At 44.5% G+C, this 16,999-nt stretch overlaps 1 protein-coding gene across 2 annotated transcripts in view; it reads left to right on the top strand.

Annotated features, from left to right (window-relative positions):
• LOC120950054 (BTB/POZ domain-containing protein Tiwaz) overlaps positions 1-12,589 on the top strand; it is a 49,758-nt gene extending 37,169 nt beyond the window's left edge. The window contains exons 2-5 of one of the 2 annotated variants that reach the window (XM_040367794.2): positions 7,029-7,406; positions 8,984-9,189; positions 9,284-10,633; positions 10,703-10,813. In XM_040367794.2, coding sequence (XP_040223728.1) covers positions 7,048-7,406; positions 8,984-9,189; positions 9,284-9,720 — 1,002 coding nt within the window. In that variant the 5' untranslated portion in view covers positions 7,029-7,047 and the 3' untranslated portion in view covers positions 9,721-10,633; positions 10,703-10,813. Of the gene's footprint in view, positions 1-7,028; positions 7,407-8,983; positions 9,190-9,283; positions 10,634-10,702; positions 10,871-10,943; positions 11,809-11,878 lie in introns of those variants that run through there. The other variant, XM_040367791.2, reaches the window with a different exon arrangement.
• Positions 12,590-16,999: the final 4,410 nt, after the last annotated feature.

Here is a 16,999-nt window from a genome sequence, read left to right as displayed (position 1 = left end):
GACATAGGCATGATGAGTGTTTTGAGCTGACAGTCAATTAGAGTATTTACTTCATTCAGAGCTTTTTATGTAAAATAACACTTCTATTAGAACAAAAACACTTAAAATTCAAAGCTTCAAACACAAGGCAATCGGAAAAGTTGAATTTTATATTATTTTTAAACCGTTTTGTCAACAGCATACACTAGAAACAGGATATATCTATCTTTTTTCAAAGAAACTTGGAAATAGATTATGTTTGATCTAAGTGCACAAATCATGCAAACAAATTGAAATGTATTTTGATATTTTGAACTGGCCGAATATTAGACTCCACGACCTACACATAATTTTCCTTTAATTTCTATAACCATCTACACGGGTAGGTTCTACTGATGAATTTCAAACTGATGAATTTTTACTGATGGAGAATTGAAACGATTCAAAAAATCGAAATGCCTGTAAAACTTGTTTTCTAACATTGGACTAAAAATCCAAATATAAAATTAATTTAATTTAAAATAACCTATCAAACCTATTTGTACCCCTTACTAATAAAAGCACATACCTGGGTAGGTTATACATGCAATAAAGGGTTTTGGTTTCGGTTTAGCCGATAATTTTGTAAAAATTTGCATATCATTGCATGTACTAATGTTTATAGTTTCTGTTTCAAATGCTTTCTGGCTCCAAATTTTACTCTAATGGTATATAAATTGAATTATTTGGGCCTATAGTCAGGATGACTTGGCGATCAATTAGTCGCAGTTGAACTATTCTTGTTTTTTCACAAATAAAATTTGAAATTCCCGTTTAAATTGTATGGTCTACCCACGAAGGTGGTAATAGAAGTAAAGGTGTAGTTTTGTTTATATTGATATGAATAGTATGCATTACACGGTATTATATCTAGCCTCGCTATTTATAGGTATCGTTCCAGTTGTGTTATGGAAAAATCAACAAAGGTTTTAATTTGCATAAGTTAGTGACTGCAGTACAACCTTTGTTGTACGTTTAAAAGGGTAAATAAAAGTAATCCTCATAGTTTATAATTGCTCTTTGAAACGGTCAGAACAAACACTATATTTCAAATTTTTATTTTTTTTTTAATTTTCACATGTTTTTTAGATATTATTTAGCCCAAAAAGCAGGAACATGTGTGGTGTAAACTAAGTTTATTTCAAATGAACGCTTTATTTGTTCTACATACTTTCAAAAGATATTGTTTGCTATGCAAAGCTGCATAAAATTCATGTACAGATTTTTTACTATACAATCCCCCACTCTATTTGCAAACATACCATAGAAAACCACACCTGGCATGAAGTATTGGGTGCAATTTTCACAAACACACACACACATACACACACACACCTGTACAACATCCAATTCCACCGAAACGCTCAATCCCTGCCTGGTAGGACTGGAGTAGCGGTGGCTTAAAAATGAATTGTTTACGCCTCGCTGTAGCCGCCTTGCTCGTTCTGCCCAGCGAATACAAAATAAATTAACTTACACGTTAAAAATTAACCCGTACTCGAGCGCGGCCACCATTTCGCTTGCGTGCGTGCGCGCCCGCGTCACGTGCGATTTTGCACTAGGATTTATTATTCGCACAAGTATTTCGCACAACTGTGAGCCTCGATGTTCCCTCCGTACCCGGTTTGGGGCGGGATGGGCATACGTTGGGAAAATTCAATCGAGAGACGCTCATACACGAAAGAACCATGGGAAAATGGTTTACAACGCGCTGTACGGCAAGACACGTTAAAGCGTTTTCCTAACTTTTACCTGCGCAATGGAAGCCGGGAAGCGGTGCGTGGTTGGGGAGATGCGCGAAAATCTCCGGAAAATCTCCCGACCAAACTCCTGCTGCGGTGAGCTGAGAAACGGTGGCAGCGGGAGGGCAAAAGGAGAAGGGAAGCGCTGTCCGGCCGCTGTACAGCGTAGGGAAATATTTTTGCAGCCATAATTCACCATTCGATTCCGCCCCCGGAGGTAATATATTTTGAATAAATAATCTAAAATGTACAAATTTATCATGCACTATTTATTGGTGTGCATGAGCGGGTTTTGTGGCCGCATCCTACATGCACACACACACACACACACACACACGCACGGACCGAAGGGAAACACGATCGCTCGGGATAGTTTATGCAAAGTCACATAGCGCGCAGGCGGACAGTTTTGGAGCGTTGCGAGAAATGAAACCGAGCGGTGACCGAGGGGAAGGATGTGTGCAACGTGCAGTCGATGCAGTCAACGACGTAAAATCAAATGTGAATTCCTGTTGGCCCGGCTTTTGCTGTGTTCCCCCCGTCAGCCCCAACCCCACGGTTGGGCTTACCCGCGACACTAGAAAAACGGCCGCCGTGGCCATCGTATCGAAAATATCCATTTAAATGTACACCCCCGTCTCCAGGACCATCATCAACCTTCCCCTCTCACTATCTCTCTCTCTCTCTCTCCTCCTATAGCTGGTGCACTTTTGGCCGCCATGTTGTATTCCAGCTTGTTGTGCTCTTTTTTTTTTTTTGGTTGGGAAAAGGGGGTAGAGATGAGACTGCACCACCGCACCTGCATTTAGTACGCGAGGATTTCGATTTTCGGAGTCCTGCTCGAAATTTGTGTTTGTGCGGCATGTACATACTAATTTTCCCGGGCTAGTTTTCTATTTCCATACACCCCAAACTTTTGCTCCCCCGTTGGCACTATTTGCACTGCAGCCCGGCATGAGGAGCGAATGTTTAACATTTAGCAGGGTACGAGCGAAGGGGAAGGATTTAGTTTACCAAAAACGAGCGACAAACAGGATGCGCGAAGAAGTGTGGGGATTGTGGCTCCTAAAACTATTTAAATTATGAAATGATGAAATACGGCATTAGGGGAAAACGGCACAACGCTAACAACACAGGCAAGTCGCAGGCAAGTTGCAGGTGGTGGGGGGGGGAGGGGGAGTTTTCAATAAATGGAAAACAAGTGTTATGGGGATTGGGCAGCGAGAATATAACACGGAAATTGGCCTGGAAATGGTGCACCATTCAGGGCGGTTTAGTTTAGGGAAGTTCAAAGTGCAGTGGGTTCACGAGGGATTATTTCCGTCACAATGCAACTGTGGGTGAATGTGGTTTATTGGGATGCTGGGTGAAACTAAATTATCCTTCTATCTTTTTCTTCAACAGCACAACAACTGTAAAGGCTTATCTAGCATCACTTATTTTTATCTTGTGTGGATTAACACTCTCAATAGGGCTCGATTCACACCAAACCGTGCGAATGATGTGTTCTTTTTTCTACGTTATGTCTTATTTCGATGTTTGATTTCACAAGCCATAATCAGTCTAGGCCTGTCATAAGCCATTGGTGGGGTTCCTACGAATGACTTGATTAGTTTATACAGGCAGAATTTTTAATCAACAATTATTGTAGATTGGATTGAATATCCGAGAATTGTGTTTCTACCCCAACATGAACCAGCGAATACGTCATTATATAAATGAGAAAGGAGTAGTTTTTGATATGTTATAACTTTTGATATTTTTTATGTCATTGATTATTCAAAGAGATCAAAATTTTAGGCTTTATGTTATGTTTATGTTTATAATGAAGCACTCAAAAGCCTGAAAGATTAATGAAAGGATTTCATAATTTTCTTATATTTTGTGTTATTAATTGGGTTATAAATCCTTTCCTTCAATTATCTTTCATTGATTACTGCATAACATAAACATTCTGTGGTATTACAAGTGTTGCTTTTAAAAGATACTGTCAAATTGATTAATTCTTAGAAAAGCATTCTATGTATTCTTTCCTTGGAACGGGTTGAATCACTCATGAAGGATCTTTTGGTTCTGGTTGTAGTGTTTTAGACCGGTCTCGTAGTACAGTCGTCAACTCGTACGACTTAACAACATGCCCGACATGGGTTCAATCCCCAAATAGACCGCGCCGCCATACGTAGGACTGACTATCCTGCTATGGGGGGGAATCAATTAGTCACTGAAAGCCAAGCCCACAAGTGGGTACAGGCAGGCCTTGACCGACATCGGTTGTTGAGCCAAAGAAGAAAAAAAATGTAGTGTTTTAGGAGTGCAAATGGGTCAAAACGGAATTTTCAAACTATTTTGATGCAATAGTATCGTAGTCATAGACTATAATAGGCATAATTTATGCTCTTCATTTCTAAATTTGGCTCCTCACCATTGAAATTCATTGAACATTTTTGTAGAATTTGACTCTTTTAGTCGCAAAGTTAGCCGACCGCTGCTCTAGGATGAAATCAAACCTTATTCGTGTATCCTACTTCAGTGTTTCGGTTTTCATTGGTCCATTGTAAGTGTAAAGGACCAAGATAAAAGGTAAATTGAACAATTTTAGTTTAGCAGTTTTTGGTTTAAATACTATTTGAAAAACACGCTCAAATCTTCAACGTGAAAACATGCCAAAACGGCCAGTGGTTATTCCGTACCGTAAAACGGAAATAAACACAAAGGATGAGAAATGTTCAACCATCACCACCAGTAGCAGCAATGTGTTGCCAAAGCTAATATTTTCATTACTCATTTACTCCGCAAAGCATATCGTAGCTCCTTCTGAATCCAGAAATCTCCCAGAAAAACAGACACTTGCCAAAAGGGAAAGGGAAAAGTAGATAATCAAAATAAATGCTCCCTCTCAGCTTCCCCATTCGAGCAGGACAAAATAAGCCACAACGCACGAAGCACGCTTCATTGGATTTGCTTTTCTCCTTCTTTTTCTTTGCCATTTTCTATCCAAACACCTTACGCTCTGATCCTCCAAGGTGCAAAGGGCACCCTATCCTTACGAGAAAGAATAACACCGGCTGCAGTTGTTTTGTTATTGTAAAACTATTGATGGTCAGCCTCGGATCGGTTTCGCAAGCTACTGATCCCACAGTCCCCATGCATTGCCGGAGCGCTTCTTACTTGCGGAAGATCACCTGTAAAAACATATGCAAGTAAAGGAGGAGCGTAGTTTGTCTTGGTGTAGTGTCGGGACTGTCTTATCTCCGAATAGGATGGCGTTGCGGGGGTAATTTTACAACAAATTAAAACCAAACTTCATCCCATATTTAGCCATATGGTTTGCTTTCTTTTGCTTCGGACATGGAGGTGTTTTGCTAAGGAAGTTTCTTTGGTTTTTAGTTACAACTGATGGACGAGCGGACGGTTTGGACATGCCTGATACCACCGATGGGCACCGGACAGTCATCTTTGCTGTGTGAACGTTCCAAACCCGATGAACCCGTTCGGCGTCTAAAGACCCAATGGAATGTTTATTTAGAGAGAGGTAGTGAAAACAGAGCGAGTTATCCGGCATGTTTGTGCATATCAAACGGCACTGAAGTGTGTGTTTTGAAACTATTTTGATCATTTACAGTGGTTGTGGTCGCTTTAATTTGGTAGGAGATCTCTGAGTTCTGTGCTGCTGAAGTCAACAAAAACTTGTTCAATATTTCAAACATGGGCAACCGCCTTCATAACTCACCTTCGCGTTTAGCACATTGCAAAAGAAAGGTTATTCCACATTCAACCTTTCATCGCCATCCCCAAACGCTGCGTCCAAAAACGGAAATCGTTTCCTGATTGCCGGTTGCACTGCAATAACGTTAATGTGCGCCGGACCCGAGAGCCCGTCCGAAATTAATCGCAATGATTTCAATATTACCAGTGGTGGCCATTTTTCTGCTTGTCCTTTTTTTCGACCAAAAACCCAACCCCACCGCAAGAATAACGGGTTCACGGTAGCGCCCGCAGACATTTGGTGCGACCTACGCGAAACAGTTTGCCGCGGCTGCATCGTGCGCTGGCCGTGCGTGCGAGCGCGAAAACACAACAACAACAGCAAAAAGACCCGAGCGATGATGAGCAACGCCCTTGTCACTTCGCATGCACCCATTGGGGATGTGGGGTTCTTTGCGCTTTGTTCCTGCGTTCCTTGCGAAATCATTTCTACCCCAAAAATTACTACGCGCGTATTTACCTGTTGCTAGCGGTTTGCCGCAGGGTTGTGTGGTAAAACCGCGCGCCACCACGATCATCACCAGGGCGAAGGAAGGGCCGCCGTTTCGAAAAAGGAATTCATGAGCTGCCCCCAAGCCAAAGTGTACTGTCAAGCTGCAAACGTAACCCCTCCCGACGCTCGAGAAACGAAAGAAAAAAAAAATTATCCAAGAGTGCACTTTTGGACACTCGGCAAAGGGTGCAAAGGGGGCGAAATATTCACTTTGAGCCTTTCCTTCCTTACCGTTCCCTGCACAAAAACCCAAAAACCGTGATATTGCGTACCGCCTGGAGGGAGCTTGTGTTGCGGTTTTTTTTTGTATATTCATCTGCATACTTTTATTTCTTTTTCGGTTATGGTATTGCGAGATGAGAAAAAAAGCTTTTCTCGCTTATTTTCCAACCCTGCCCTGTGTCAGATGAACGCATGAACGCGCCTCGGCTCCCCGGTTATATCCCTTGCGGGCACATCGAACGATCGCGGGGCGAGGGATTGGCGGTGGGTAATGCAATATATTTATAAAATTATTTCGCCCCAAAGAAGTGCGGCCATGATTTAATGTACCGAAAAACAGAGCGAAAACAGCAACAACAACAAAAAAACAACAACCGTCACGGATTTGTAAACGACGACGACACTCAGAACATTTGTACCTTCACATACACACATACACACTCACAAACAGGGACTGGACGCACAGCTGGCCGAGCGAGTTGGCTTCGAAATTAGCCGCGGGGCGAAATCTGCTGCTCCCAAAAAGCACTCCAATTCGACTGTGTTCTGGAGCAGTAAGCAGGCAGGAGGAAGGAAGAATGCAAAGTATTAATTATATTTTTTGATAACTTGACAACAGAACACACGGCACGGTGTAGGTTGAGGTTTGCATTGCCCTCCCTTTGAAACCCTGCAGGGCGATTGGACCACGGACGGTGCTCTTCCACGTCTCCGACACACCGTTGACACTTAAGGACATCCTGCTAACGTTTCCCCTTTCCGCACCTCTGTTTCCGTTTCGCCCGCAGAAGGAAATGTAACAGCGACATGGAGCGGGACCGTGATCGTGACCGCGATCGCGAACGTGACCGGGCAGCCGAGCGGGACGTGAAGCCGCTCGAGCCGCGCGACCTGTCCGCGACGCGCCTGTTCACCGCGACGCAGATCAAAATCAGCACCTCGCCCACCACATCGCCGACCATCTCGAACTCGTCGTCGCCCACACCGACCCCCCCGATACCGGCCGTCTCGCCCGCGGTGACGGGCGTCGGCAGCGGGTACCACCATGCGAACCACAAGCAGATCACCGGCATACCGTGCGTGGCCGCCGCGTCCAAGTATACCGCACCGGTGCACATCGATGTCGGCGGTACGATCTACACCAGCTCGCTGGAAACATTAACCAAGTAAGTTGTTCGGGGCCGGGTACATGCGGAGGGGGTAATTGAATTGCATTAACGGTCACGGTGTCTTTAGAGGTCCGGTTCGGTACTTTAGCATATTAGAAGAGTTCTGTCAGTTGCATTCAGTGCGATATGGTATCATTGTGTTGTTCTAGTTTGATCATTAAGAAGTCTGAAGAAGTCTGATCATTAAGAAGTCTAGTTAGATCATCAAGAATTATTCCAAATCAGTAAATGCAATGCAGTATGCAATGAATAGGATACATCCTGATATTTCTTCGCAAGATAATATTTAGAATAACAAAATTTTACCGTCACGACCATCCATCGTTTTAGAAAGAAAATCACAAAACTAGCAGTTTTAATAATCAGGTAACAGATCAGTTACGTTTTGCTGTGGTTTTCTGAGGTATTACTGCAGACAATATTCTACTCGCTCTTACAATGATTTTGTATCTATGAACTTAAATCAAATCGAATAAACAATCTATATATATAAAAATCTCGTGTCACGGTGTTTGTCGCGAGCAAACTCCGAAACGGCTGGATCATTTTCAACGAAACTTTGCACACACCTTATGGTGGTATGAGAATAGGTTTTAAGATTTAAAAATCGTTCAGATGTTACACTAAACTTAATTTAATAATGATTTTCTAACTCCCATACAAAGCTCAGGATTGTTGTTGTGTTGTATACAGCACACTCGATGATCGGATCCTGAGGGGATACGGGCACGATATAACTATCCCAAGTAAAAAAGCAATAATGGAATATTTTAGTTTTTTTCGGAATAACTCAGTTTGTCGGGCCAGCTAGTATTCTATAAAAAAGCTAACAGATTTATTGTATATGTGCAAGCGGTTTAATGTATACTTTAGAAAGTAAATATTTTTAACATCTCCATCAATTTGTGCAGCCTACCGAAAGGTGTCATTTTCTGTCAAAAAAAAAAAATTAAAGAAATGTTAGAAAATTGTTCCAATTGAGGGCTATCCATAAAATACGTAACGCTTACGGGTGGAAGGATCAAACTCGATTGCAGAATGAGTTACACAGATACAACTAAAAGGAAAGTAAAGACAAAATATAATGAAAAGAAACCACAGAGGCATGCATAGATTATCTTCTTATTCTTCTTTGGCACAACAACCGTTGTTGGTCAAGTCCTGCGCCTGTATCACCCGTGGGCTTGGCTTTCAGTGATTTATTGATTTATTGATTGATAGCAGGATAGTCAGTCCTACGTATGGGAGCACGGTCCATTCAGGGTTTGAACCCATGACGGGCATGTAGATTATCGGGCATTCGAAAAACATTCGTACAATCGATCGAGCACATTTCTCATTGAGAGCTAGAACGTATTGAGGACGAGTTACAGACCATGATTGGTTGAGAACGCAGCTGAATAGTGTGGAAGTCAGAATTTGAAAGCATTTTTAAGCACAATTAACGCAACAAACCCAGCGATTAAAGCAATGAAATTAAAACATTGGACTTATATACTACCTGACTCACTATTTGACTTCAACATCAAGATCTCCAACATCAGTTAACGATAACAACTTCTTGCCCCTTGCAGATATCCCGACTCGCGGCTAGCCAAACTCTTCAACGGCTGCATCCCGATCGTGCTGGATTCGCTCAAGCAGCACTACTTCATCGACCGTGACGGTGGTATGTTTCGCCATATACTGAACTTTATGCGCAACTCAAAGCTGCTCGTGTCGGAAGACTTCCCGGACCTGGAGCTGCTGCTGGAGGAGGCCAAATATTTCGATATTGTTCGTGAGTATAACCTGCAGCCATTTACTTTATCTTGCGTTGAAGGAGTTAATGTTGAAGGAGTCACTGACATTTACTCTTTCTCTGTTCCTTACAGCTATGATCAAACAGATCGAACTGCTGAAGAAGGAGCGGCAACGCAGCGGGAATGGTATTCCACCGTTCGGCGGGGGCAGTCGGAGCAAATGTAAGGGCACGGTACAGACGGACACGGCCAGCCACGACGTGGTGGCGCTGCACATCTCGCCCGACCTGGGCGAGCGCATACTGATCTCGGCCGAGCGGGCCGTCCTGGACGAGGTGTTCCCCGAGACGAACCAGGCGATTCTGGACGCGCGGACCGGCGCCGCCTGGAACCAGTTCGACGGCCGGCAGGTGATACGGTTTCCGCTGAACGGATACTGCAAGCTCAACTCCATCCAGGTGCTGACCCGACTGCTGAATGCGGGCTTCAGCGTGGAGGCCAGCACCGGCGGTGGCGTCGAGACGCAGCAGTTCTCCGAGTATCTGCTGATACGCAAGAGCGCGATGTGATAGAGTACTTTCCAAAAGCGTTCGCATCCTTAGCTTTCGAAAAGCCAGTGTCTACGCGTCACGTATCGGGGAGCTGATTGCGCTTCTCGCAGCTACAGTTTTGGGTTGGGAAAGAGAAGAACGGAGAAGAAGACAGACAGACACACACATATGTACGATGTGAATCGTAATCGCCATGATCGTTACACTTTAAAAAAAAACTCTACGTATTAGTAAAACATTGTCTCCCCCTAGCAAGCCACCTTTTTAAACAGTCTTTTCCGCCTGCCGTATTGTGGATTGCATAAGCGCAGGCGTAAGTACTCTAATAGTAAACACAGCAACAAAAAAGCGTAAAAATAAACATAAACAAAAACATAATCGATGTAAGTGGTCCGAAAGCAAAACAAAAAAAAACTGAAGAACAAACCTATCCGGTGAACCTCCGATGTATTAAGTGAAGTATAGCGTAAAGTCTAGTTAATTATATATTAGTAGTGGTAGTAGTACCCTTTCACATTAACTTTATGTTACCTCTTTGTATACTACGTAAGCGTGTCGGGACCCGAATCCGTGGACCGATCTAATAAAAACCAGCTCCCACCATGAAACACACCATCCAGGTACGTTCATCCGAAAAATGATCACATCTTCTCTTCCGAATGCAACTGCTGGTGAAAGAATATGCTCTTTTTATTCCGAAATATTCTCCCGGGCAGAGAAAACTCGGCCCGATCGATCAGTTAAAGGTAGGCTTCGCTCGTCGTCGCATTGACATTACGCGAGTTGGCGTGCAATCAGACGGTCGTGTGTTGTTTCTGTTTCTCGTTCAGCATGGGAAAGGTTATCAGCGAGTGTTGGGGAATACCCATACAAGCCGTCATGGCGCTACTGGTGCTGCTATTAATTCAACAACCTTCTGAAGTTGCTGCTTGTAATTCTACACCGAGATAGGGAAGTTGTGCTTTATATTAGTAACCGATTAACAATATTTAAATTTTAGCAACGTGTGGCGTACGTCGTCTTTCCCCAATGGGACTCGTCACGAAAGGCATCATAGCTGAGCCAGGAGATTGGCCTTGGCATGTGGCACTGTTTGCCCACATGAAGTCTGAGAAACCAGCATACAAGTGTGGTGGATCGATTATCAGTCAACACTTTGTGCTTTCCGGTATGAAACCCGCAGGAGCGCATCCTGATTGTCCTCTTCATTGTAATGTTTCGTCCACTGCTTTCTCCCACAGCTGCTCACTGTATAAAGGAACCGAACCCCGATCACTATTTCCTGAAGGCAGGCATACACCATCTCAACAACGATAACGACACGAGCGTGGTCGTTTACAACCTGTTCGAGATCATCCTTCATCCAAAGTATGACCGGCACACCTTCTACAACGACATTGCCCTGATGCGCCCTGATCGAGCGATCTCGTTCGCTTCGTTCTCCATCTTCCCGATCTGCTTATGGCCGACGCACAACGCCACCCTGATCGACGTTCTGAGCCGGTCCGGCATAGCCGTTGGGTTTGGATTTGATGAGACGCACCGTATCAGCGAAACGCTTCAGCAAGCCTCTATGAAGGTAATCGAGAAGCAGCAGTGCATTGAGCAGCTGCCCGAGCACGTTCGCTTTCTGCCGCAGGATGCGGGCAAGATGTGTGCGATCGGGACGGAATCGGGTGCGAACGTGTGCTCCGGTGACAGTGGCGGAGGGTTGTACTTCGCAAAGGATCAGGTTTGGTACCTGCGGGGCATTGTGAGTGCGGCGGCTCGGCGTGATCTGGACACGGGTGAGGCTACGTGCAATGCAGCCCTGCCAGCGACGTACACCGATGTGGCGCAGTACACGACCTGGATCAATGCGCACCAGCAGTTAGTGGATCAGCGCAATCTGCTCAAGCTGGAGGACTGTGGCGTGGCCCGCAACTCGGAGGTGCAGGATGAGATGAAGAAGCCGGTGTTCAATCAGTACCCGTGGAATGCGCTGCTGGAGTTCCGGCAGCTTGACAAGGTGCAGACACATCTGGTGTGCAGCGGCATTCTAATACACCCGCGATACGTCCTTGCGGTGGGGCACTGTGTAGAGGGTGTGTTCAGTAACTATAAGCTGTATGTTGGTCTTTTGCTTTGTTGAAGACTTGCAGGGAGTTGTAATAATACATTATGTTTCACCCGGCAGGCAATCGGTTCGTCTTGGGGAGTACAACATCCGCTCGGTGGAAGACGCGGATCCGAACGCTCCGGCCACAACGATCACATCCCAATCGGTGGACATCGAGCAGGTGTTCTTCCATCCCAACTACAACAAACCGCAGTATGCCAACAATCTCGCTCTGCTCAAGCTGAAGCACAACGCAGATACGAGCAAACCGAACATTAAACCCATCTGTCTGCCAGCGGTCGACGATTACAAGGAGACGTTCCTGACGGTGAGCGGCTGGAAGCGCAATAAGCTCATCTTTCCCAAGATGGAGCGCGACGCAATGAACCTCACTTCGTCGATAACCTGTCGCAGTGAGTACGAAAAACTTGGCGTCGTTCTGCCTCCCACCGAGGATGTGCTGTGTGCGGTGTACAAGACACGTCCGAAGGGTCACTGTCACAACTACGCCACCGGCTCGCCGCTGCAGTACATCAAGCGAGTCGACAAGGTGCCGCGCTACTTCTTGGCCGGCCTGATGGTGTTTAGCTTCCCGCACTGCCGGGCGGAGGGAAGCGAGATGTTTGTAAACCTTGAACGTGCGTGCGACTGGATTAAGGACACGGTGAAATGAGTGGAAGGCGTAACGGTTTCGGCATTGCTGGAAAGATGCAATAAGAGTGGTTAGTTTTGTTTGGTGCCTCAAGTTTCAACGACGTCAATGAATTAAATCAAAACTATGTGAAGTTATGCTATGTATATTTTTGATCGAACAATATCACATTCTTTACATCTCACACAACGCTGAATGTAATTAGAAACACTTGAAAGCCACAACTGATAAAGTACATATAAAATATAGGAGTTTTGAAACGATACAAAGGTATTCAAGGAACACTCATATAGCATATTTCATAAAGGAGAGCCAATAACGTAGTAAATCAGTACAAATTCAATTGAATTTAAAATAAAATCAAAAAAGTGACTCGTTGATTTTGCTCTATCGTTCCGCTCCTCACTAGATGTCGCTTTGCGTGCTTCAGCTTGTGTACAAGGATTGCTTGTGTGTAAGATTGCATACAAAGCTATCCCCATTATTGCAGTTACTGCAGATGGCACAATAGCAAAAAAACATCCCGCTGCGCAGATTCGAGCAGTTTTCTGCGTAGTTTTTTGCGTCGTTTTGTGTCAAAAAATACGCAAAAAACAGCGCTGGACTTCAGCCGAAACTACGATGCCCGCTGCGCAGATTCGAGCAGTTTTCTGCGTAGTTTTTTGCGTCGTTTTGTGTCAAAAAATACGCAAAAAACAGCGCTGGACTTCAGCCGAAACTACGATGGCTACCGTATTTATTGCAGTTTTCAGGTGCGGAACGAGCGCCATCTGCTGAAGGAATGGATGAACTATTTCAGACGGCGGAGCAAAAAAAACGGCCGAAAAATTCAAAAAATATTGGCGCCCATTCCTTCCTCCTCTTCCTCTCACTCCCTTTCCCCTCCCTGCCATGCCTTACTTGCGCTTCAGCCCGTGCCTTTCGCCGTCAGCTGATTGTGTGTATGCGTTGGTATATATGTACATTGCGGTTGTGTATTGTTATTGGTGAGTGTTAGCATTTATTTATTGTGTGTGACCTTGACGATACGGGAGAAGCTGGTTCATTTTGGGATTTAAAGTGTTATCGGTGTATTGATGGTTTATTTTATTTCGTGCCGCTGCTGATGAGACCATACGATGCCCCTGCCAATTGAGGGTGAAGAAGCCTATTTAAAACAAGCGTACGAGAACGTCTAACACTAATCTAATATTTTTTTTAATTTGAACATGTTTGATGCTTCAACGACCTTCTAAGCATCATGTAGCACGGTGTATAGTGGCAATAAATTTTTTTTTTCAATGTGCCGGAATTTGTCTCGAGTTTTCTGGCCACGACACACACACACGGACACACACACAGCGCGGGGAAAGTGATCGTCCACTCTATCATGCCGCGATCCCCCTCCCCTCCCGGTGCTTTGAGTTAGGAACCAGCCTTTCTTCCGATAAGGTAGCCGTAATCGATCATGCGGGAGGGGGGGGGGGGGGGTGATGGGGGGTGTGTGCTCGCCTGCGCGCTTTCGTGGGTGCGTGCTGGCGTGCGCGCGTACGTGCATTCGTGCATTCGTGCATGCGTGCATGCGTTCGTGCGTGCACGTGTGTGTGTGTGCGTGCGGGAACCCCAAAACTGTTTGATTCTGATGCGTGTATTGTCACCGGCTGCGTCTACACACTCCATGCATTCTTAGAAAAAGCACTGCACGCCGCCCGATCGATTACCGCTACCTAGGAGACAATACAACCATTTAATTGGCACCACCATCTTTGCGACCGGTTCTGCTGTTGGGGGTATTAAAAAGACAAACGATCGAAGCAAACGTGCGTCTGATATGTAGCACATTTCTTTCCAATTCAGCTAGCGGATGCAAGTGGAAACAACATTTTCAATTGAATCCATACAAAAGAGGATTCTGGATTTGTTTATTACGGTGCGCGTATGGTGCTGCATCTGTTCGTCCAGAATTCGGCGGCTTGTTGGCTCAGAGTCGATATCATGACGCCGAGCGACCGGCACTGCCTTGGAAATGGGTTCGGCTCGGTAGGTTAATGTTTTGGTCGATTGCATTCCGTGCATTTGTCGCGTCACAGCGGTAACACGGCAGCAACAAAGATAAGCCAATCTCTTCTCCGGGTGTGGGCTGTTATGCTATGTTATTCCTCTTCTTCTTATTATTATTATTGGCGTAATGGCCTACGCGATCATGCCGGCCTTTTCAGGACTTGAGTACCACGTAGCCGGATAGTCACCCCTTGCTACGGCGGACGGTTCATACGCGGTTAGAACCCACGACGGGCATGCTGTTAAGATGTGCGGAATGATGGCGGTGCCGCGGGCCCGCTCCTATCCAGCGGGCAACTTGCATACTGCCAAACTGTATCCTGCCCGATGCATACGCTGCAGGCAGGGGGAAGGATGCAGCTCCACAATAAAAAAACACCGTCATGAACACCTTCCTTTCTTTGACCGATGGATCATTACATTCCGGAAGAATACACATTTGGCGTCAGTGTTGCACACACACGCACCCTCACACCCTTGCGCAGACGGCTCAGCCTATCTATGTAATCTACGACATACGAAAGGAAAAGCATAGTGTCACATAAAGTTATGCTTTATGCAATTAGGTTTAAGCTTTCCTATGCACGGCCATGGCCACCTGTGTTGCGTGCGCTACTTCGAAATAGGGTTCTGCGCGTTGCACAGCCAACCCTCCAGCGTGAGCTAGCGATTCGTTAGTTATTTTTACATTGCAGCGATTGAACTCATAGCGCTTCTTTGGTTTGATTTGTGAAAAATCAAATGCAGCGCCGCAATGTTTGTTAACGGTTTTTTTAAGCGCCACAACAGCTCGCGACCATTGACCACACGCGTGAAAGAGATAGCGCTATGGAGGGAAAAAGCACGGACGACGACTGACAGCGATTGGCCGTCTGACGCACCAACACATCCAAACCTTCGACAGCGCGCTCAGGCGAGGGGTATGAGGCGGTGCCAGGGACGGGTAGCTCGAAACGCTGCTTGACAAATTTGCCGTAGGAGGGAAAAAGAAAGCATGAGAAAATGCGCGAAAGGGAATGATTTCTTCCGTCGCTTTGCACAGGGGGTTCTTCCGTCGCTTTGCACAGGGGGATAGTGAGTTGAGGACATTTTGTGAAAAATTGAAGTATTTTTTCCCCCGAGAATTGAATGTTCAATAAACACAGATGCGCCATGAACAACTTTTACTTACAAGCAGCCAATTCTAGGACACTATAACTGTAATAACAAGCCAGTTTCATCTGATTCACTTCGGAAGATTCAGTCAAGCAGCTCTTAAGCAGCTCTTAAGCAGCTTGTACGCATCCACTAGATAAAGGTCAGTTAAAAAGATTATTATTTTTAAGAACTAATTTAAAAAAATATAAAGTATTTCAAGAAAAAATACGTGTTACTCTGCCTAAATTTGGTTTGTTTAAAAATTTTTTTCCTATTGTGTTACCATATTTTATGAATCATATTTTGAGTTTCAGCCCTTTTGCTACAGTTAATTTTGTCACATTGTTTCTGTTGATTCACTTTATATGTTTTATCTTCAATAAAACATAATTTTGATATCAATATTTAAATATGAACCATCATGCAGCGTTTCAAACCAAAAAGAAAGCTTAATCATCAAATAAACTAAGTAACACAATTAAAATAGCACCGGGGCTCATATTTGTTCATTCTATTTAAATGCCTTAATGTCATGTCTAGATGCTATTATTCTAATTTAAGGGGAGGAATGTAAAGAAGTGAATATATAGAAATTAATCCTGGATAAATGGGCTCAACATTTTGTGACAACACACACATTTATCGTGGTCTTACAACAACAACCTCTGGTTGATGGGTGGCTATCAGCCTACCTGAGATACTTCAAGATGTTTTAAAGTATTTTTCTATCAAATAATGTTTTTTTTTTATTTAAAGCAATGTAGATTTTGTGATGATTATGATTGTCCGACAACTCGATATGTCTCTTGTTTGATATCTCTGTTGAGACATCTCGAGCAATATTCTGTAATACAGATACAATTTCTGTTTGTTTAGAGTGCGTTTCTTGGATATTTTGAATGTAAAAAACATCCGTTCCGTTGCTTTTTAAACATAATTTTACATTACCATTCACAAGACTGTAACACACAATTACCCTTGCACAAAATGCAACAAAACTGCTGACATTCAAACGATTCCCCCGGTCCGAGCGAGATTCCTTGAGCCTGTGCATCGCGATCCATACATTACAAGCATCTCTACACATTTTGCCAGGATTTTAATGCGAAATATTTCGCCCGAAAGCTCACCGAACGGACTGAACCATACCTTCCTGCACCAGCAGTTGGGCCGAAATGCAACACGAAAAATAAAACCCGACACACATTCCCGTACTGTTCACGCATTCACACAGTTGAGCGTCCACGTGTGTTGCAACCGCGTCACTTAAAATTTTCCACCAAGCAGAAACTATGTATTTGTTGGTGGGGGGACTTTTTACTGTTTTTTCACATTTTCCACACTTGCGAAAGCAATGGACATGCAGGAGG

This window comes from Anopheles coluzzii, chromosome 2, assembly GCF_943734685.1.
Source record: "Anopheles coluzzii chromosome 2, AcolN3, whole genome shotgun sequence".
Taxonomy (NCBI): domain Eukaryota; kingdom Metazoa; phylum Arthropoda; class Insecta; order Diptera; family Culicidae; genus Anopheles; species Anopheles coluzzii.
This window is presented reverse-complemented; position numbering and strand designations above follow the sequence as displayed.